Genomic DNA, 24,837 nt, shown 5'->3' on the forward strand with positions numbered 1-24,837 from the left:
ATGTTACCCTTAGTGTGGACTTAAAATATGTGATGCACTCAAATGAATTAGTCTTTGTTTTCATAACTTGACATACCAGAATCGGAATCTTTATTTAGACTGGAGGAATCCGATGAACTACGAAGCTCTTTTTCACAGATGTCCAGTAGAAAACATTGTTGGCGACGAGCAGTCCAAAGCCATTACATCGCTCAAAAAATGAAGTGGTCTCCCACTCAAATGAGCAAGCGACATTGCACACTTCCTGTTTATCAGTCCAGAGCCAGTGGTGGAAATTCTATATGAGTTTTCTGGTGGCAAGTGTTTTATAGGACTATTTTGACTTTCCCTTTAAGGGGGTTATCATTGTATCATCCCTACGTGGAACATAAGGCTGAGTTAATCCTCTACAAGGAATTGGAGCTTGCACCTTAACATTCGCAAGCCGCAGATTCTTCTAACGTTGTGCCACATGGCATCTTACTGGTTGCTATATATTTGTTCCTCCCCAACAGAAGAACGATTCGAATTAATTATGTTCCGATGGCTGTAGAAAGAGCCCATTTCAATTACAATTAGGGGTTTTAGCCAACTCTTGGTTATGGACATTAGAGCCAGTGCAAGTCATTGCTTATGGTACCATTAACATTGGTTCAACATCTTCTTCTGCAGCTGAAAATTAAATAAAGCACAAATCATTCTGTTCTAAATGTGAACCCAGAAGTAGTAATATTACGCTATTTCCTATCCAGACACTCCTTTATTTGCTCATGGAAGTACTGTAGAATCTACAATGTACCCTTCTGAATTGCTTGAAAATGCATTATATTTATTGCATTTGTTTATTTTGTTCATATTAGTTTAAAATACACATTTCCTTTTCATGAATTTTTCAATATCAATGATTTGTAATGCTGGAAACTGCCTGATGATGCTGGTTGAACTACGAGGAAAATGTCCGTACCTAATTTTTGATGTTGTGAATCACTCCAACACTCCAACACACGGTGGTACTGCTGAAGTATTGCCATGTTTGTTCATGTGACAACTTTATTAATTGGCTGTACTGGGTAGAGAAGGGTATATGACATACATTTTATGAATGTGATCTGAAACCCTCAAAAAAATCAATTGTGAATCAATAATATTGGCTGCAAAAGCGAACTACGTGTTAAATTTACAAGATCAATGTTTCCAACTATTTCAACCAGCCAAAATGGATATAGATAAAAAAGATAACTTGTGACAAGCGCTTTGTGTAAGGGATTTGTACATTTTGTCACGGATTATGTTAACGTCATAACTGACATTGGTATGCTCATGTAGGACCATAGACGTTACAGGTGCCGCTTCATCTCTTGAGGCTTTGATGAGAGATAGCAGAATGACCTCTGCAACCCAACAGCAGAGACATTATTGAACTTATTTTATTGGAATGGGAAGCCATGTAGGTGCTTTTTTATATTATAGTAATATAAAGTGGGTTTGAAGCAAAACATCAAAATGTCTGTCAAATAATGTACGCCAAGGTTAAAATTGTCTAGACTGCAAGACATCACTTTAAACAGCCACAAAAGCCTGCGAGCCTCACCAGAATACATATGCGTACATGCATTAGCAGCAGTCATATCTATGTGTCTTTCCTAACACAATGGGCGTTACTATGATACAGGCATACAGTACTTAAAAAAATCACCTGTTAATGTTTTTTTATTATGCATATATATTTCCTCCGATGGTGGCCTTATCAGCTGCAAATTATGCAAGTTTGATACAGGTATCATAATATCCAAATGCACTGGAAATGGGCAATATCTTTGAATAATTAAATAAGTTCCAAGGATGTGAACTCCATTTGGTGTACTGTGTCCTTTGAGTTGCATTATTAGACTTGGTCAAGATGAACCAGGTTCTGGTTAGACTTGATAACACTTTTGATTTTATAGAGATTGGTAAGATTCCTGTTCCCTCGACCACATCCACTATCCTTTGTCTGATACGATTTCCCTACTTTTGCTCTCCAAGGAATAATAATTTATACTGGATTATATAAAAAAAAATCAACCACTCGCATGGACATAGTTGTTATGGTACGTTCCCAGAAATTGTGGGTATGGAGCATTTTGAGCCATACTCTTAAGAGCAAGGAGGGGGGATTTGAGGCCAGATTGTCCCCCCTCATACAACACCTGAAATGAGCAAGCTGTATGGGGAGTCGGGAGATGTGGACTGATGATACGGGGTATAACCCCTATGGACTAGATAATGAAATGGGCTCAGATGGGTGGAGGGAAAGTATGATCGCTCTTTAGCCGCCTTTGATGGTTTTTATTTTATGGTGATTTGGTTAGACCCCTTTCTTCCCTCGTCACCCACCTTTCCTTCCTTAAATACCTATTTTAACCCTTCCGTAGGGCCGTATTATTCAATCGGCACAGTAGGTACTGTCCCTAGTACGTACTGTGCCTAGGGCCTACAAAAATTAAAGGGCCTTTGAAAACAAAATTACCACTTTTTTTGTTTGTATGATCAAAAATGTAACCAAGATATATTTTTTAAAAAATATATTCATATGGCTGTTCGTTGCAATTTCTTTGCAGTGGTAACAAGTTGTTGACTCGTTCTAAGTGAGGCATGTTACGTCTAAAATAACAGTCAAACAAATATTTAAGCTGAAACTAAAGTAAAACAATATGGCGTTTGCCATGCGGTCGTCCTGTCAGAACATTGAATTTGTTATAGATGAAAATGAACGGCATCCTTTTAAAGCTGCATCATCCGATATGATTATGATAATCATAGTAAAAAATAGTTGAAGACATTTTCAGTTAATATTTTTAGGCTTACCTTGTGTTTTTCAAAAATTTCTAATTAAATCTGCTTTACCGCGGCACGCAGCGCGCTTCCATATAATTAGGAAACAGACTACATAATGAACGTATCAGTAACGACATTGTCCAGCGGCTGGACAAAGTGCGTGTAAAACAAGCGAGTGGCAGTGGCAGTAGTAACATGGGCAGCAGCAATACCAACTGGAGAAAGTTATCACTGAAGGCCTTTGAAACAGAAGTGTCTAGGGCCTACAAAAATCTTAATCTGGCCCTGGTACCCTGCCTTGTGTGGGGCAGCAGGGCCTGCTCCCTTTTCTCTTTACCCCTTGCTCTCTACAACCGGGTTTGCTCATGTCGACGGGTTCGAACGCGCGACGCAACGTGATGTAACGATCCCGCATATTGCCTCAATAAATAAAAAATACTAGCAATACATGGGTCAAATGGGTCTTCGATTTTAGAATCCCAGGTTAGATTCTAGTGTAAAGGGATTTTTGTTTTGTTATACCTTCAATGTGATCACCTGGTAACAAAAAAAGGTGTTTTGTTCGCTTGAGCCTAATTATTTTTATGTAATTCACAACAATATCAAGGCAAATTATGAATTAAACACATCAATGAATCCAGGTACAGTGTTTGGGTCTGCTTATGATTAGCCCATAATTTATGTATGGATATACAGGACTTGAATGCATTAATGTTTATTTTATTGCTACAAATTACTGTAGGATTCTGTGTTCTTGAATATAGTGTGCTTGATTTTTGGACACAGGCTGTCATTTGAAGATTTAGCAGCTGGTGGGAGCAGCTGTACATGACATGTTGCATTGAAAATATAAGTGGGCTAAAGTTGGCCTGGAGGATTTCTCATTCTGCCCGGATTTTTTTTCTTTTCAAATGGATTTTGTATATGGCACATAATACCAGGTGTCTCACAGCCCACTGAGCTATTTTCAGAGGTTGTACTGACTCCAATAAATAGCAGTGTACCTAAATCAATTGTGTTAATGGATTTCACGTTTATTGTGGTACTGCCAAAATATACAGTACAGACAGAATCAAACTTTTCAGTAAAAGTCACTCTTAAAATCAAATGTGGTTCGACACTGTTTAATGTTTGGCATTTTTATGCACTTTGAGGGTTATGTTATATAAACCAATAATGATGGTGATGATGCATTGCACTTCAATGCACGCTTTTTTTACTCACTTGAGTATCATTGTATTTTAAAATGTGATGCTATTATTATTGATTACGATCCATACATTGTGAAATTATTGGTTTATGTAAATGTGATGAGTTTACAGGCAATCTTAGTCCTCTGTGAGAGCTTAATTTGCACATGAGAAGACATTATCACACGATCCACTTATGTTGTCTTCTGACGTGCAGAATAATATCATTTTAACATAACACAAATAAATCTTCACTTAAAGCTTTCGTGACTGCAGGAATTCATATTATTTGGGTCTTTTGGTAAAGTCACGTAGATCGGTTCAAATTAATAAAAGTAAAATAAATAAACTACGACGTTTCGATCTCAACACAAGTGGTCGTCATCATGATGAGGACCGCCTGATGACGACTGCCTGATGACGACCGCTTGTGTTGCGATCGAAACGTCGTCGTTTTTATTTTATTTGATTAATTTGAACCTATTTACGTGACTTTACCGAAAGACCCAAAGAATATAATACAAATAATAATAAACATGTTCAGCATATATTAACACAACTAGATTTCCACGATATGAGTGTTAACTAAACTGGGCACATCGCTTTGTGCTTACATGCGTAGGGTTATATTCATTGGTGAAAATCACATTATTATATCCAGAAGCTGTCCGTGTATTGGCAGACCAATATTGAATAAAAAATAACGATTTCTATTAAGCAGCAAACCATGTTACTCTGTCAATACAGAGTAGCATTTTATATGGTTTGCTAAATGGTCTGTAATACGCAGAACCCCTTAGCTGAGTCTTAATACATGATTCGTAACATATATTTGTATGTGAAAGATATAACATTCTTGATTTGAAGCTTTCGTGACTGCAGGAATTACTCTTTGGTTCTTTCGGTAAGGTCACGTATAAAGAAAATAAATTAAATAGTATACGACGTTTCGATTGCAACGCAAGCAGTCGTCATCAGGTAGAACTAAATTTGAGAGAGAGACAAAACACAGACATGGACACACACAGACAGACACACAAGCAGAGAGGGACAACACAGACAGAGAGAGACACACAACATAGACACACAGAGACCCAATGCCTCTTTGTCGTGGCCTTAAATAGAGAGGGGGGTGGTGGGGCAGAGAGAGAGGTGGGTCTGCTGGAGCAGATCAATTACCATGCCAATGAGAGAGCTGTGTGGAAATCCACCCCACGGTGGCAGGGGGAGAGAAAGACCCAGCAAGTCTGATTTTGAGAGAACAAACTAATTTTTGGAAATGTAATGCAATGCAACGCAGAGGGTCGGCTAACACACAGTTAACGCATAATAACTTTCGGTTATCCCTCAGTTGATTAGGTTGTGGATGAACCATGTTTGCAACATTTTGTATAAATAAATAACTTTTTTGCACACTGGTTCATTGATCCTTATGGCGGGGCCCCGGGGTACCAAATAGCGTATTTTCCCGCATACAGCCCGCATACGCATATAACCCGCAAAAATAGCGTTTTGTGTAAAACAAATTTCAGATAGACTGCACCTCCATATACCCCGAATGCATTAATATCTTTAACGTCGTTACCGCAGCTTAATTCCATCATATTAATACAAAGTTTACATTTGTAATACATTCCACTATCAAATTTTTACATTAAAATCATAACGTGCACAAAGAAAACAAACTAACCGGAAACGAGTGAACTTAAAACAGTAAATAAGTAACAAAAGTAAATATCCAATACATAAGTTACACATAACTGGTACTCTTTGGTTCTTTCGGTAAAGTCACGTATAAAGATAAAATAATAAATTAAATAATAGCATACGACGTGTCGATTGCAACACAAGCAATCATCATCAGGTATAAATGAAATAGCAACAAAAATCTAACCAGAAAACTATAGACAGACATATAAGCAGACATATATCACCAAGATACATAGAGAGAGAGTAACACAGGCACAGAGAGGGAGATCGTCTCTGTGGCGAGGCCTTAAATAGACAGAGGGGGGCGGGGGCGGAGAGAGGGAGGGGTTAGAGAAAAAATGAGCATGTCAATGAGTACGGAGACGCGTGGTCAATTACGCAAGCTTGAACATTAGGAAAGAGGGAGAAAGAACACACTAAATTAAATAACCTAGCAAAATATCGAAATGTTATGTAATACAACACAGAGAGTCGGTCAACACACAATTAACGCATAGCCTGGTCGATTACGTATTTCAAAGATTGCTAAGTTAGAATTTAAGTGTGAAAATTCCAAAGAGAGACAAAACATAAAACAAGAGGAACGGAGACACACAGACAGAGCAGAACATAAGAACGACAAAAAACGAGTGGAGACAGAAAAAGTACACTAAATACACAGGTAGAGAGAGAAAACAAAAAACCCAGAGAGAGAGAGAAAAAGATAAACTTGAAACTTCCCCGTAGAAGTGGTTCTATCTTAAATTTGGAGCTTTCGTGACTGCAGGAATTACTCTTTGGTTCTTTCTGTAAAGTCACGTATAAAGATAAAATAATAAATTAAATAATAGCATACGACGTTTCGATTGCAACACAATCAATCATCATCAGGTATAAATGAAATAGCAACAAAAATCTAACCAGAAAACTATAGACAGACATATAAGCAGACATATCACCAAGATACATAGAGAGAGAGTAACACAGGCACAGAGAGGGAGATCGTGTTACTCTCTCTCTATGTATCTTGGTGATATCTGTCTGCTTATATGTCTGTCTATAGTTTTCTGGTTAGATTTTTGTTGCTATTTCATTTATACCTGATGATGATTGCTTGTGTTGCAATCGAAACGTCGTATGCTATTTTTTAATTTATTATTTTATCTTTATACGTGACTTTACCGAAAGAACCAAAGAGTAATTCCTGCTGTCACGAAAGCTCCAAATTTAAGACATAACTGGTAGATAAGTACCGTAAGTAAGCATACTGTTAGGCTTACCAGCATTCGACCTCATCATATAACAGCTACTGGACCGGTAGTTACCACTGTACAGTTTTAGCACTGGTAGATTGCGCACTGCACAGACAATAGCGGCACTACGGTAACGCCATTGCCTCCTGGCAACAAAGCCATTGGAAATTTGAAACAAAGCTCATGGTCGCGACTGTATAGTGCTTACCTAATAGCAGCGGACTAAGGGACTCGCCAATTATAATTACGTGTCTGGTAGACGCTTGTTAAGGCCCTTCCCATTGTGCAATCCATAGCCTCAGCTGAAACTTTCGCACCCCCTACAGTCACTGAAAGTATTACGGTAAACAAAGTGCGCCCACGTCAAACGTTGTCGTTTCATTGTACAAACACTTCTAATAATTTAAAACGTGATAATATGTGCAATTTTAGTGGTAGTGGTTTATTCAGCAGTCATTTAGTCAAAGGTAAGTGTTGCATAGTGGATAGTCATACCATGAAAACATGAAACGAGTTATTCTTTGGTTCTTTCGGTTAAGTCACATATGAAGATAAAATAATAAATTAAATAATAGCATACTACGACGTTTCGATTGCAACACAAGCAATTATCATCAGGTATAAAAGAAATAGCAACAAAAATCTAACCAGAAAACTATAGACAGACACACAAGCAGACAGACATCACAAAGACACACAGAGAGAGAACACGTATCGGCAGAAAGAGAGAGGTCGTTTCTGTGACGAGGCCTTAAATATAGAGATGGGGCGGGGGCGGAGAGAGGGAGGGGGCAAAGAAAAAATTAGCATGTCAATGAGTGGACGACGACGTGGTACGGTAAGCAAGACGACGACGTGGTACAGTACGCAAGCTTGAAAATTAGGAGAAAGACACACTAAAATTAAATAACCTAGTAAAATATAGAAATGCAATGTAATGCAACACAGAGAGTCGGTCAACACGCAATTAACGCATAGCCCGGTTGATTACGCATTGCAAAGATTACTAAGTTAGAATTTAAGTGTGAAAATTCCAAAGAGAGGACACAGGCAGAGAGAGAAAACAAAAAGCCAGAGAGAGAGAAAAAAGATAAGCTTAAAACTTCCCCATAGCTCCAAAATTGAGATTAAACGAGTTATGACATGTCACACGGGTAAATTATTTTTGGGATAGCCCGCACCTCCATATACCCCGAAGGGTCTTGTTTTGTTTGTAAAAAGAGGTATACCGCGCGGGTTATATGTGGGAAAATACGGTAATACAAAATGGCCAAGGCAATTAAATATTTTATTTCTGGACACTATTTTTTCCATGGGTGTACTTAACTCGACAACGGGGGTACCAATCGATCTGAAATCAGTGCTACTTCGCGATGTCAAAACACAGCGAGGACAATTGTGCTGAAATCCTGTACACGACGCTACATAATGTACAGCTCGTCGAGATGAGTCGATTGCCGCATCGCCGACCATCAACAGCCTAAAAATTACTACATCACGGACATTATGCGAGAGCCAGGGTACTATGGTACCCTGGGGTACCGCCATAAGGTTAAATTATCGGCTACTCTTCACCCATTGATGATCAGTCACTCAGTGCCCTCATGACTGTAATTGTTAAACCAATTACTTTAAGAAGCAATCAAACAGAGGACACATTCTATGTCACCCCAATTCTACATAAGTGTAATGAGCGACTTCCGCGACACGCCGTGTAGAGGTACTCTCATCTTTATTCACATTCGGGCACACCACAGGCCAACCTTATCCTCTTCCTTCTCCGAGTACACACGTAGATATTAGCATCCCTACAGGCTACTCGTGGTCGATCCCACAGCGTGGTTCCATCCACCCACTCCCGGCCTCGCCGCTGGTTGACGGCATGCCGGCGAGGGTGGTGGGACTTTGCAGGAGATCTGCCACATGGCCGAACGACGTAAAGAGATGACGGCGAACAGCGACGCAGTCCGGACCCAAGGCTCCCCACACCGACCACGAGTCCGCCTCCGCTTATATTGCCGCAGGCGCGGCTCGGCTCCCCCTCCGGCCACGCCCTCTCGTGGAACCTTCTAGCCGATTCCCGGAGTATCTCAGACAGCCCCGCTCTTTACCTTCGGCCCAGATTGGATGATGTTTATAGTGGTGCCTGTACCCGTGCTTCTCTTTTCCAACCAGTAAATGTCACTATGATTACATCAGTAAGAAATACATTTGTTTTTAGCCATTTATATGCTTTTGTTTTATGCTGCCCCCCATAGAACAATATCCCATATATTCCAGACTCCACTATAGAGGTGACCGTTTAAAGTTTACAATTTATTTTTTGCATAATTTGGTAACAGAGTGGCTCCTGTGGTCGCATTCTTATTGTTCTCAGGAGTATAATTTGAATGTCTCTTAATCATAGAGATCCTTGCAGTTACCGTTTTATAACATAAATAAGACTAGACGACAAGCGTTTGAGTCATGTTGAGCAAAAAAGCAGAGTTTGTCTGTTGAATTTCTTCTGCACGGTATGTAGCCAAACATGCTAATCAAAAGTGTGTGCGAAGGACAACAAACTAAACGCGAAAAGCAGTTCTAAAGAAAATGGGTTTTCAATCTAGAGTGGAGTGGGTGGCTAAAAAATAGGAGAAACTGTCAATGTACAATACAACATTTACTCTTGTAATTATCACAAAATTATACATCCATGAAATAGAATTTCCTATCATGACATCGCTTCATATTTCTTCACCTTTGTTTTGTCTTACCTGTGTAAATGCTGTTTTTATTAAAGGTACTCTTTTACAGGTTAACAAAAAAGCTCCTTAAATTTAAATGCACATAATTCAATTGTGTTTCTATATTGTATGTAAGCAAGTGTCCTTGCCATGGGGAGTTGCCACTTATGTGTGCCAATTATGTAACCCAAAGTGACAACCTGTATTCGCGGCATTGCACTTTGTTTTTTTTTGCAACCATGCCAGAATGTATTAGTGAAAAAAATAAAAACATTTCAAATGGGTTATTTTTGAAGGCCATTAGTGCTAGGAAATTCCTGCAGGAATTGTATCGTTTACCACGATTCCACCATGGATGATTCCTGCAGAAATAGCGATTCATCTATGAGCAATTTCCACCTTAAAAGTTCCATTCACTTGAACATAGAATAAATCACGTAATAGAATTCCATTTGAATACAGATGTAGAATTCACCATTGCAACAAATGAGGAATCCTTGAGACCTTGAGAATTGCCGAGTAGAATCCTCATTAATTTCAATGGCCAGACCCCAATAAGCTCTTCTTTTCTGTCTGAATTCCACATGCAAATAGATATGGAATTGATCATCATTTTACACACTAGAATTTGGCCATATTTTCAGTGGTCGTTTAGCTGGGGCTATCAGGCCCCGTGGGTCCAAGTAAAAAATAAAATTCCCTTCTCAATTGGGCATTAAGGTAGTGCTATTCTCTTTCATGCAGCCCGAGAAAGTGGTTAAAATTCCACATTCCTATGGCTGTTGGGAATCTATCCATAGTACTACTACTGTTGATTTCTCTACAAAGTGGTGCTCATTTTATCAACTCCAGAGTGACCATGGGCTGAGTTAACCCTCGACCAGGATTAAAATGTACAACATCCCAAATTGCAGGCCGCTCATGCTCTGTGCCACCTGGCTAGTGTGGCACACTGAGCTTTGTGCAGCTCGGTCCTCCCCACGATTCTACTCGGAATCATATTCGATTCAAAGAATCACGAGATGGTCATTAATACCAATGACTGCATCTTCCAATGTAAAGTTATCCTCCCTCAATGCCAATGTGACATTTGTGTTCTTCCACTGAAGGTGCATACAGTTATTGTGTACACATAGTTACAAATGTATATTAAAATTTATATTTACAGCCCTTTGTCAATTCACTGCTGGATTAATGCCTCCCCACGTTGTGTATGTACTTGAGGGTTGTCTGACCATACTTTACCACGCTGGTCGGGTGCAGGTTGGTGAAGGTGAGAAGCCCAGCATTACAAAGCGCAGATTATAGCACAACTTGACCGCCATGTGGAAATTATGGAGTAGAGCGCTTGGAATGTTACATGTAGTGAATTCAACTGAGTCGCAGACGCACACTTTGGAGGCAACACATTTATTGATACCAACACAAAGGGGTAACTGCCCCTTTACCAGATGAAAACCTATGGTGGCGGATCACCAGGCTAACGACAATAATTACACTGGGAGTAGCTACAACGGACAGGGCCCCAGCTTGGGTCCAGGTCCACGTGTTAGTGACTGTTCTCGGTCGTCAAACGTAGATTCTTCAGGATGACAACAGCAACGCTGAACCGGCTTATATCCTCACTGGTCGTGGCTGGCTCCGCCCTTAGCCACGACCACCTTCTCGAATCTTCTAGCAGGTTCTTTCCCCACACGTGACCACCATTAGCCCTCACTTGGGGGCCCCTGTGTAGACTTTACCAGTCACGTGTCCTCCGGGGTCAACCAGAGTGCCACGCCATATAGTAACCCAATTCTATGGTTGACACTCTTAAACCCCATCCTGTAGGGGTCGGCACTGCACGCCGAGCGTGGTGCCACTCAGCGCTATCCATCAGCGCTCACCAAGCCCCTCCAGGGCCAGTACTACACCCACATATAGGGGTGTCCGCGATGTGTGAACATCGCACGCCGTGCCATCTAGGGCCGGCATTACACAGTAACGTCCGCGATGTCATTACACATATAATGTGTTACTCATTACTGTTTAGTGAAATAGAACACACCATTTTGCCAAATTCTGGTTGTTTTTACATTGTAATGCATGAATGCATAACTAGTTTAATGCATTATATGGATAAAGTTAACATAAATTTGCTTCATAAAATACACACTTTGAATTGCCACAATGGCTATCTACAAAGTGATGAAAAACACCATCAGAATTAAATGAAAATTTTTAATTTTCATAAGTGTAAGTTTTATTCTCTTGCCACTAGTTTGTATTTTCAACGACCTTTCAATCATAATAGAATGCCTCTTGTTGGTGATGATGTGATGGAACCTCATCACAATTGAGAAAATACGTGTTAAAAAGGGTATTTTACATTATTTCGAAAGCGCCTCTTATATATGACTGTTTTCAACAATAAGAATTATTTTAACATCACATATCGTCACATTCGTCATCGTTATCATCTTATTTAATCACTTTAATTATCCCACTATTGCATAGGTTTTTGCTTGTGTGGTGCATAGCTCTCCGTGGTACAATCAATACAAAGTCTTTCGTTCCTGAAGAAGCTCACAGCACGGGGATCAAAACGTCGAAACTCATACCAAACAACACGTGGCACAACCGGAAAGCATGTTGGAGAACTATTATTTTCAATCACACGTCATCTTCTTCATCATTCATCAGAACCATCTTCACCCATCGCCACATGTGGTAGTTTCACTGTATATCATTTGTTGAGAACAGTTTATGGACTCTTAGTTTATTTGTTACACTTAAAATACTTTATTTTTGCAATATATTAATAGTTTGATTGGTGTATGGGCTTTCATTAAATATCAGTAATAGGCCATATGAAATGTTAGCCAGAGATGTCTGGAAGATCATGCACATAAATGGAAGTATGGCACCATACAATTTACAAATAATGGAGCAATGGCACGGTAGTTTATGCGAGTGCTATCTAAATTGGTCATGGGCGTCCCCTTTACCAACCCTCACTCATTGGAGTGGTCAAGCATATTTAAATATCCTCCATACACTGACCAGGCATGAGGGATGGTTTCATCCAGCAGTAGATTAAAAAGGGACTGGAAAGTACATACATAGATGCACAAACAACTGTGTAAATAGGCATCAAGCTATATTTTGAAGCACTTACTCTTTGATCACAATACCGTATTACAAAAGGAAAACAATCTGGATGCATTCCCAGGCTATTGAAGCTGAAACCTATTTAAGTAGGGCCTAATTTAGTGGTCCATATGTTGGGATGGAATGCAAATTTGTAAGCACACCCATCCACGTGAGCCACGTGAGGATTGTATTGGCAAAATAATGGAGCACTGACCTCCAAAGCGATTGCGATACAAGAAAAACATGCTTATTATTCCCTCCGGTGAGACATCTATGAGATTAATTGGCATATTATTATCATTACCTTAATGATGAAATACTATTCCCATCATTATGTAACCACCATAATCAGATACTGCTCGCCATTGCAATGACCATCATAATGTAAACACCACCTTTGCAAGTGTTCACTTCAAGTTCGCACTGCCTTTAGTTATTCTACCTCTCATGGACTTAAATATATTTGCAAAAGAACATTTTAATACATTGACATTTTATGCTTCGCCATTAGCAATGTACCAAGGTTATAATAAGTGAATGACCCATTTCAAAAGTACATTTGAATCGACTACACGAGTTAGGTGGATAAAATATAAATGAGTGGATGGTTTAAAACTTAATTAAAATGCACCCTTATTTGTCTCCAAAATTCCTACACAAATGATCCTAATCAGTGTGAGATGCGTGACTTCATGAGTCAGACTACTGTGAAGGATGTCGGTTTTTGCGGTAAGCCTCCCCTATGTGTTTCATGGTTGTACCGCGTGATGTTCGGCACAATGTTTGGTATTAAACTCCACGTGCTTGGGAGCTTCAATTTCAGTTTTTTTAAGAAGCTCAAGCACGCGGAGTTAAATATTGCACATCGTGCTGAACAATGCACATTACCACCTGAGAACACACTGCAAAAGATTGTGGGAGGCCTTGTGCGGTGCTACCAAAGGCAAATAAGCCACCATTATGCCGGTAGAAATCCATTATGTATATATGTTGAACTTCTTTCAAACAGTACGTAGCTAACCGTGCTAATCGGAGGTACGGGGGAAGGACAACAAACTAATTTAAAAAGCATGTTTAAAGAAATTAGTTTTGAATATAGATTTAAAAGTGTATAGTTCCAGTTGCTTCCTAATATCAGAAGGAACAGCGTTCCAGGGGACCACAGAAACGCATCCAAAAGGGCCGCGATGCGGTGACCGTCTGTGTTCAATGGCTAGCCATAAAAAAACACTTGGAAATGAGTCACTACTGCACATTGCTATACCACTCGTGCTTTATGATATACAATACGGTACCATTTTGATTTTTAGAGCATCTACACACGTACCACATCTCCAGACATTGTACGAATAAATTAACATTGTACAACAAAAGGTGTTGAGCCTGGACTTTTAACACCAGCCCGGCAAGGAGTTGGCAGTGCGAGCGGCCGATGGGAGGGAGTTTTCGAGGCGGGAGGTGAGGTCGCAGGCAGGAGTGACCCCTCCCCCCAACTCAACCGAATGTTGACTTGAGGCTTCAACAGAAAGCCTTGGTTTCTGCAGCAGAAAATGCTCGATGGGGAGTTGAGAGAAGTGAGAGGGGAAGGGTAGGCATGTACAAGTCCATAGAAAACCTTAAATATGGAGAAGGAAATCATGTGGTCGATATGGGACTGGATTTTGGGCCAATTGAGGAAATGGGGTATTGCTATTGTCTATGTTTTTTATTCTTATATCGTAACAGGTAATATGCACTGAATGGAAACTCTTTTATTGAGATATGTTCTTATGTGGCCACTTATGGAAAAAAAATCTATTTTTTTCAAAAAGCATTCCAATCTGCTCTTGCTCACCATAATAACTCATAATTTTTATTCTATCCCATATTCAGAAATTGCCCAAGGTATACATACTCCGATGTGTTTTTCAGTTGTGTCCCTCCAACAAATGCCTTCATTCATATCTTGATGCTAAAATGGTGAGTTTAAATGGTATGACTTAAATATTTGAGAGGTCTGCCAAAAACAGATCGAATGAGATGAGGAATTCACCTAAGATTATGATGGATAATTATTACACAATTTGATAAAGGAGGTGACATGATGGATAGCATTAAACAGGTGCAGGGACTGTGTTTAGGAATACAATTGCAAAGTGGTTGCCAAGTTTCTGCCTGCTATTAATATTAGGATGAGATGTAGGCATGGAGGTGTGACAAGTTGAACTCAGTCTGCAGACAATGGACAATGAAATTGTAATGGAACTCGACAGCTCGATTTTTTCAGTAAGAATCGTCAAGTTATCTTTGATTCCCGGTTTCCAGTTGAATGTGACACAGAATGACACAGGCATCACCAGATTAGGACCCATATGAGATGCTGATGAATACATTATGAGTGCAGGAGATGTAAAAAAAAGCCTAGACGATACATGGCTGCGGAATCAGACTCAGATCTTGCAACCTTGCTGATACAGAAAAAGAATGTAAGTATGTTGAACTTTTTTCGCACAGTACGTAGCCAAGGATGCTCATCAGAGGTGCGGGGTAAGGACAACAAACTAAACACAAATAGCAGTTCTAAAATAATTAGTTTTCAATCTATATATTTTTACTGTTTTTATTTCAACTCAACGCTAGCCCAGTACGGAGTGCTGATCACAAAACAATAAGGGAGGGGGGGGGGGCAGAAATTCCAGGAAGAAAAGCCCGAGATCGGCGTGCCAGGATTTTGTGAAGGGGGTAAGATTGGGCCCATTGCCCCACCTTAGGTGTGGGGCCTCTAGCAAAGAAATAAACGTTTCAATGGGAGTGGTGGGGGGAGGGTCGGGGAAAGAAAAGATGGAAGATTACTAACATAAAAGGGGAGAAGGAGGACAGGAATTTTTCAATCGAGATGATTGGAAAGTGCATCACTCCAGTGGCTTCCTAATATCGGAATGTTGAGCGTTCCAGATGGCCGCATAAGTGAATCTGAAAGCGGCCGATGGAGCGCGACCTTAATGTCTTCGTTCAGCAACTGGAAGGCAAGGCAACTTGGCGAACACTGAGCAGACATGGTCGGATCTTGCAGTACCCGTCATGATACGTGCCAAAGAATTGTGTACATGAATCAGATCCAGGTTAATCAGATCCAAAGAGACACAATGGGAACGGTATATAACATCTGTGTTTGAGACAGCGGTGGATGTGCCAGGTTTGAAAGTAAATATAAAACAAAATGGTTAACGCAAAGAAGATTAAATCAAGTTTTTTGTAGCTATAAAGGATTTGCAAATGATGAATGGAGCTGCATTAAATGAACAGAAGGCAAGACATTAGAGAAATACTGGCATAGGAAAGGCAGTATTTGGAAATATTAAATAGGTGAAATGGAAGTTGCTACACGAGGTGCGTGTGAATTCTAACTCATGCGAGATGTTGCACAGCATAAAGTTACATTTTCCTTTCATAACGCATATTTTTCCTTTATTTCAGTTACCAATGTTACCACACACCTTTTTAGGTGTGAGCATTGCATGTGTATGCTGTGTGGTCATTTTCATAGCTATGAATGTAGGAGTTTTATGGTTCTCATGAAAACACATGAAGTGTCCTTGGTTGGTTGGATAGAAGTGATATTTCCTGGGTAGAGCAACACAAATCCTCTCCACTGCCTCAAATCAACGACAGCATTCACAGTATGGCATTGAAAAGCCTTGAATGTCCTAAATTGCGAATAAATGAATATTTTGGTCTACATGTTTCTGAATTGTTTATGTTTGGTTTGTCTTATAATATATAATGCCGTATTTTTTGTCATTTATAATTCATCATATTTACACATTTTAAGGAGGTACTTTGTTATCATAGGTAATTTCTCACTGAAATATATTTTATCATGTAATTCCGTGGTGTGTTATACATTGCAGATTATCAGGCAACAATTGAACTTGCAAAAAAAACATCTCCATGGACCAATAACATGATATTATCAAAACATATGTAACGTTTCCAGTTGTTTCTAAAAACTTGGATGTGAAAGAGCATTCATATGTAGTTACGTTGCATTGGATGTAATAATGAAACAAATAATATGCAATTTATAATGGAAGTCGTTTTTTTGATTAATTGAGACATTCGGAGAAATATACTTTCATTATCTCGTTGTTTTCTGCTAGGATTTGGATGGTTGGTGCAGATTGTAACATAGAACTCTGCACATTAATTGCCCTTTTTTGAGGGGTGTGTTGGGGGAGAGGGTGGAATTCAAATATAATTATATATATATAAACAAGGCAGCCAAATGAACCGCCATAATTCTTTAAAATTTTCCATTTAAATATTCAAACAAAAATTGTTAATCGTGTGTTCCTTCAAAAACCACTGTGTTTGGCAGGCCGCAAGGGACTGGTTACATGGCTGAAGACGAAGATGGGAAGGCTCGGGGCTGCACCCTGCAATCACAGCACGCAACCCTCAAAGTGTGGACCCACTTCATTGCCTCCAACGACGTTGGCCAGGTCACATCGATGCTGGGATCTGATTGGCTGGTTGACGTGACATTCCTTGTGAAGGATCACGTGACCGTGAGGAACCCAGCGATCGCACGCGTTCGCCACGGCACCATCGTCGTTGCACAGCAGCCTGGGAGAACCTTCGTTCAGGTGAGTGACAAACGCGCCTCTCCAAATGAGTGTTTACGTTGCAGTGGTCGTGCTGTTTTATTTGTTTCTTCTTCATAGACTACCAAAGTAAAATGGTAAAGAAGTAGCATACTCTCCAGATTATAAGATGCACTTATTCCCCCACCCCGTCCCTGTATTTTTTAAAGACAAACGATGGGGTTGCATCTTGTATTCCGGTATGTGTCTGTTACCAGATTTGCATACCTGTATTGGCACCGAACACAAGTTTGGAATGCATCCTACTTTCCGGAGCATATTATAATCCAGAGAATACGGTAACTATCAGTAAATATAAATTAAGTACCGCTACATTTGGCTTCCTGTCTTTCTTACCTGTCTTTCTTACTCTCAGAATATTTTTTATGGGTCATGCTATTCGCGCCGAATTGCACTTTTGTATATTGAAAGTCTAATCTGAACTTTGAACTACAGATGCAACTTTCTGGTGAAGGCTGTTGCCTTGTTTGCCACATCATGTTTTGCCAGTGATTAAAGTTTGTAATACATGACCTAAAATGTTACTTCATTTGAGTTGATTGCATCGTCATGTAACAAATTTACTAGTAGTACAGGATCAATTTCTGAATCAGAATTGATTATTTTTGTTGTTGTTATAATATAAATGTGTTAATAATTATTTTTCCCAGAAGTAAAATGTTAAGTGTGCTCTCCTGTCTAATAATTAATCCAGGGAACATTTGCACTTAATTATAAGTCTTATTTTTTTATTAAGTAAAATGCACCCACACCATATACTGATATATAAACACGCGACAGACAAATATAATCCCAATAGATTGATCAGGGTTTGATTTTTCCATTTCGTGATTGGATCATCGAAAATCACAATCATATACAATGGGTTAAAAAAAATTTGCTTTTGATTTTACATGACGTTGTTAGGTAGTGTCAAACCTAACGTCCTATTTCTTACATATCAACATCATGAGTAAGGGCTATCTGAATGTCTGATGTAGGGGTTGTGGGACCCCAAATGCTCAGGGCGGCCACAAAGTTCCTGAGCATGAGTGGTAGAATTTGCAAAGGCAGATGGGCCACCAGTAAGCCACTAAGCTAGGGGCATCCACCAACACTTGGAGAGGATGAGCTGCTGCTCATTACTTTACCATCCACCAAATACAACTTCATGACATGAATTCTGATTAAATATCCCATGATGGCACAAAATCTGTACATTATCCCCAGGTACGACTGCAGGTGTAGACAGTTGGTTAGTTCACTATTTCTCCAGCTGAGGAATCACTGTTGTGTATCTGTAATATCACTCGAAGTAAGATGATTAAGGAATACCGGGATAGCCCTGAGCAAGAAGAGTGCAACAGTTTTTCAAAACATTTACCAAAAGAAGGTTATATATAAATATGCTGGATAATGGGCTTAAATGGTCCATAATAAAAAAAATTCTTGGATTAGATCGAATCAATTTCAATGTGTCGTTAAACCCACTACTACCTGACACAGCCAATTAGTAAGGTTTGTCACGTAAACAGAACATGCCAATCGGTTACTAGTACAGGACATTGGTGTGTTGGAGAGTAAATCCACAACATATATAATGAGTATGACGTTTCGCCAGTAATTACAACTGACATCATCAGTTGGCATCATCAGCATCATCAGTAAACCTGTATTATAGATGATATTGGTCACGAAAGCCTACGTGTTAAACCCAGCTTAAATGGTATAGTGTAGTGATTTATGGGGTTGGTGAAGCAACGTGGATATATTCCCAAGATATAGTGATGTATCCTTTCGTAACGCAGGCTAATAGATGTCTTCAAGCAGGTGTTGCGAATTTCATTGGGAATACGAATTTTAAAATACAAAAAATTCTGCCAAAGCATAAGCAGATAATTCCATTGATGAGGCAGTTTAACTATTGTGATGTGACAATATTTGATCTTAACTTCACCACTTCAAAGATGAAGATTTACAATGACAACAATTCCAGATAAGCACTAGGGGCCGGTTTATACCTCAAATAAAATATATCAGAACCCTAAACACTGTGGGTAGGATATTCTTGGCTGGAGATGAGACTGATTGGGGTGATTGGTCCAACAGTGAAAATGATGGAAATGTGGTGGATGTTCAAGCTGCAGTAAATTATTTATGATAATTTTGCATGCAATTGAATTGTACATGTATCATTGTCTGTTAACATATTAATACAATAGTCACCCTTTATCTGTTTAATGTTTCTGTGACGTTATTGCAATTGCACTATTATCAGTCAAAAACAATCGACCCAAGTTACTTATGCTGCAGGCAATGCACTACTGTATTTAAAATTGATATGTTTTTGATTTTTTTTCTCTTATTTATATTTGCTTCATTGCTGTACTTCATTTAATTTGTTTTGCTTTTTTTTTGGTGATTTAGGTCACTTTGGCAAATGAGACTCTATGTGGTTTTCTTAAGTTTTCATCTGGTTAAAACAATTATTTAAATGTAGACATAAGACTGATGGAACTTTTTATCAAACGATGCTTTTGGTAGCTACTGAAGAATAGCTAAAGATAATGTAGGCTCATGGTGATAGCGCAAAGGCAAGCAATTAAACAACTATGGCTCAGAAAATGACTTTTTCTTGGCAGATTCAGAAAGAGGAAATTTTAAATGATAAGACAAACAGGAACAATAAGAAATGTATATCTTTATTTAACAGACTTAAAAAAGAGAGAGGGGGGCCAGAAGGCTTATGGGTAATAGTGCTGAGCTAGCACTGCTGATATCTTGGGTCTGAATCCTGGAAGCCCACCCTGTGATTAAACTTGGTTCTCAAGTGTGGTGAGTTGATGGTCTCAGCCTGGTCACCAATGATTGCATGCAAAAAAATCAGCCGGTGTAAATTTCCTCTGTTCAATATACTGAGGACAGAGACGTGCTTGACATTCTGAGGTTTATTTATGGGAATAAAGTTAATTTAATTTTAAATTCTCCATTTGGGCTCCTACATGTTCACTTTCTAGGCTTTTTTTAAGTTGTTCAATATCCTCACGTGTTTGCCGGCTCTCAGTCTAGTCGATGTTTTCCTCTCTCATTCCTCTGTCCAATGTCAAATTTGCCAACCGTCCTCTCGTCTCTTGTCGACCTTTGCATTGACATCTCCCATCATTGTGCTGACTATGGTAAAAGGCAGATACTACAATCTGAGCATTATAGCCAGAAATAGTAGCACCAATTATATTTTCATAATCAGGCAGATGATACAGAAGAGTGTCATAATATCCCAATGAGCCTCATGATTATTTGCTAGCTTTAAGGAAGCATGTGTTTGGGGAAAATGGGGCTGTGAGAACTTCAATGTTTTGGAATTCTTGGGGAGATAAGCAGACCACTTAATAATGTGGATTATTAGACATGTGTGCGGCCTGATGGACAACTATTGGGTTTAGGTGAAAAACAGAATATGGCAAGGGTGTATTTCGTTCCCCACATTGTCTTGCATTCACCAAAGGCATTTATAATTATCATAAAGATAGTGAAATACTAATATATCAAAATCTGTCATTTTCAACTGAGAAATGTGGTATATGCCTTGTAATATACATGCAACTGTAGAGGATGTAACTTTCGATTTTAGAACAACACATAGACTATATCATAGATTATATTATGCAGGACAAGGGAGAGCAGGTAACTGACACAGGCATCAATGGCATCCAGAGGTCAGCAACCAAAGGGAAGACCGATAGCCAGAGAGTGAGGTTCTGTAAAAGTGGACACGCAAGGTCACATTAATTTTTTGCAGTAACTACAGGATCTATGTGAAAGAGGTAATGGTGATATGTGGTGGCATAAGAAGCATTTTTCATAATTAACTATTTACTTTGACCTTGCTTTCCACAACAATACCATCAACATACATACGAGAATTTCATACATAATATAACCTAGAATACATACTATAATACTGGAATCTTGGAGGGATTCTTTTGAAATAGCCAGAAAGTTATGGCAGTAGTGTATTTATAGGTTGTAATAAATGCCATACAGTGAAACATGTTTATTCTTGCATTGATGAATGCAGAATAAAGTTGACTTGATAATAAAATTATGCAGCCGTTATTTACATGTAATAAAAGGCACACTGTGGCTATTATGTGTTATACCTCACTGCAATAAAAATCGACACAGACGTGTAAAGCTTCCATACATTAGAAGGCTTGTGGTTTTTACAACCTTCTTAAATGAATAACACATTCAGTTTCATGTCCTTTGTTCATTATTCCTTGGCATAGAATATAGGTGATACGTTAAAATATGTATTCATGAACATTTCTTAGCATAGATTATGGGTGACACAAACAGTTCTGGGCTGTGTATATTTCTAAGGTCTTTGATTTTTGCACGGAAATTAAAACTCACATGTACCATCTTCTTGGTTCTTTCGGTAAAGTCACGTAGAAGGGAAGTAATAAAATAATAAAAATAAAACATAATAAAATAATTCTCACGACGTTTCGGCCACAACGCAAGCAGCCGTCCTCAGGTGAAGAACATGTCTGTTGATAAGACAGAGTCTAAATGACACGTCTTAGGCTTGGCGTGTATATTTAAGCTGTGAGGGAGGAGGAAGAGAGCCTTGACAAAAGAATTTGCATTTGAAGAGGAATTTAGCATATTTATGGGAAATGCAGGAATGCGAATAGTGCTAATTGTGAAATGCGTGGGAGGTGGGCGGGGGGTTTTCAAAGTCATATTATGCCCATGCATTATGCAGGTGTAATAAACGACTCGGACGCTTCTCTCTGTCCTGTGTCCTTTATTTGGGTTCGATCTCTTTTCCCTCACGGCACTCCCCTATATACTCTCTGCTCTGCAGCCCCAGGCTGCTGTCGCTCACGTAGCCCAACTTTCTCCTAGCAGACCCGCTGCTGTCTCGTCGTGCAGACCCCTGCTGCCCAACTCCTCCCTTGCAGACCCGCTGCTCTCTGCAGCCTCCTCGCTGCTCCTGCTGCCCGGGGGTCGGTCACCGTTGGCCGACGGTGCCGATCCTCGTGGCCCGGGTGTGTGGCGATCTTGCCACTCTCTCTCTCACCCTTCGCCCTGCGTGGCCTCACACTTTCCCAGTCTCCGATCACTCCCGACTGCTTCCGGTTACCCCCCTTATAGACCTCTACCCTCTCCCCCACGTGACGTAACTCCTCCCCCCATGACGTCACTTCCGGGAGGTCGTTTACGCCCGCATTACACCACCCTCCCCCGTAGAGAAAATCCAGCCGACCTCGGCTGAACACAACTCCAATAAGCAATGCGAGCGAACACGACCGAATACGAAAAAGGACACAGAACACACCATAATATACCGAAAGAACAAGAACACAACACAATAATTAACGAAATGTGAGGGATTTCGAGCGGGTGCGGGTCGCCGGGCCGTCCCGGACGGTCGGTGGCCCTCCCGCCGAGCGGGAACGTGGCAGGGTTTTAAGAGCGACAGGCTGAAGTTCGTCTGTCGCTATTGGAGGCCTGGCAACGTCCCGGTCCCCTATTCTCGAAGGCGCAGCATCAGAGGCATCCCGCAATCGTGTCCGCGGCGGGGTTGGAAGGGCTGCGGGCCTCAAAGGTTCCGCAGCCGTGGTAGGCGCACCCCGAGCTGAGTCTTCTTTCCCCTGCCGCGTCACGGCCGGCTCGTCTGTGAAAGGCACGACAGGCGCTCTAGCAAAGTCAGCAGGCACAGGCAAGGGCGAGTCGGCAGCAACAGACCCCGGCAAGGCAACCTCAGGAGATGACGCATCCGGTCGAGGGGCCACGTATGGTTTCAACCGAGATGTATGGACGAACCAACGCCGAGAACCAAACCGAACACGCGCCGACTGTGGGTTGGGAACCTCGATGAGGCGAACCGGCCCTTGCCATGGCTTATGTAACTTAGGAGAGGTACCTGGCCGCACCTGTGGACAATGGAGCCAGGCCAGGTCCCCCGTTTTCCAGGGGCATTCCCCTTTTGAACGTCGCGCACACCGCTCGTTCCGAGCCTGGGCTTTGGCCGTAGCCATGCGAGCCCCTAGCCGCGCCTCAGTGACTCGGCGAACGGTGTCCTGAATATAATCAGGAAGAGGCTTGACAGGTCCCCTCGCTCCAGTTCCCAACTGTTCATTAATCGGCGGTACGTTTTCACGACCGTACATTAGAAAAAACGGCGAATATCCTGTAGCCGCATGCGGCGTCATCCGGTACGCTGAAAGCACCCCAGGGATATGCAAATCCCAATCCGATTGTTTTTCACTAACCGTATGGCACAACATGGCGGACAGGGTCCGATTAAGCCGTTCCACCATACCATCCGTTTGTGGGTGGTAGGGAGATGTCCGTATTTTTTTTGTACCCAGAGCCGCACACACCTCCCCCAACAATTTAGAGGAAAAATTCCGGCCTTGGTCTGTAAGGAGCCTCTCTGGCGCCCCTTTGTCCATAACATACCCAAATAGAAAGGCGTCTGTGATAGACGCCGCTGACTGGTCAGGCAAAGGCCAGGCCATCGGCCAGCGGGAGAGGTACTCCACCCCTACCAGCAAATATTTATTTCCCCTAGCAGATGGCGGAAAGGGTCCCAAAATATCTAACGCCACCAACTCATTAACTCGAGACACCTGAATAGATTGTATCGGCGGCACATATGGATATTTAGGTGGCTTACGGCGGGCACAATCGGGACACGCGCGAACGTGCCCGACGACATCCGTCGTCATGCCGTGCCAATAGTAGTCTCGCTGCAGTGTCAATAGCGTCTTCTGCACCCCCAGATGTAAAAGCGTGTCACAATGCAGAGTCCTAATCAATTCGTACCGCAATGATGCCGGTACAACAAGACGCCAGCGTTCCTGCATCCCTTCCCTCCACATCAGCAAGCCATCATGGAGAGCGGTTTCCGGCACGCCTCCCGCACAGAGTCTCCCACTCCCCTTCACAGGCCGCTTACGTAACGTTACCAAAGAATCATCCAACATTTGTTCCCGAATCCACACAGACCTCGGGAGATGTAGAATGCCATCAGCCGGTCCCCCATCAGCCGGCCCCGTCTCAAGCGGAGCTTACGGCACTTCGACTGCCAGCGCGACAGGCGGAGGGGGGTGCTGAATCGGGCCACACCTATGCGTCCCTGACGCACACGCGCAAGGGGATCGCTGCGGCAGCCTGGAAAGTGCGTCCGCATTAGCGTGACGCACTCCCTTCCGATGGTGAATTTGGAAGGAAAATTCTTGCAGCGTGTCCAACCACCGCGCCAGCTGGCCGGATGGTTGGTCCATTTTAAGAGCATACTGCAAGGCCGCATGATCCGTGCGAACAATAAACGAACGACCGTACAGATACGGTCGAAATTGGCGGAGAAAAAAAACAATAGTCAAAAGTTCCCTGCGAGTGACGAAGTAGCGGGTTT

At 41.1% G+C, this 24,837-nt stretch overlaps 1 protein-coding gene across 1 annotated transcript in view; it reads left to right on the forward strand.

Annotated features, from left to right (window-relative positions):
• Positions 1-24,837, forward strand: part of LOC144719522 (transmembrane protein 132D-like) — a 465,507-nt gene that overhangs the window by 369,216 nt on the left and 71,454 nt on the right. Inside the window, exon 7 of the mRNA XM_078595520.1 lies at positions 17,141-17,408. Within this exon, the coding sequence (XP_078451646.1) occupies positions 17,141-17,408 (268 nt within the window). The remainder of the gene's footprint in view (positions 1-17,140; positions 17,409-24,837) is intronic.

The sequence above is a fragment of the Lampetra planeri genome, chromosome 6 (genome assembly GCF_965212315.1).
Source record: "Lampetra planeri chromosome 6, kcLamPlan1.2.h2, whole genome shotgun sequence".
In the NCBI taxonomy this organism is placed as follows: domain Eukaryota; kingdom Metazoa; phylum Chordata; class Hyperoartia; order Petromyzontiformes; family Petromyzontidae; genus Lampetra; species Lampetra planeri.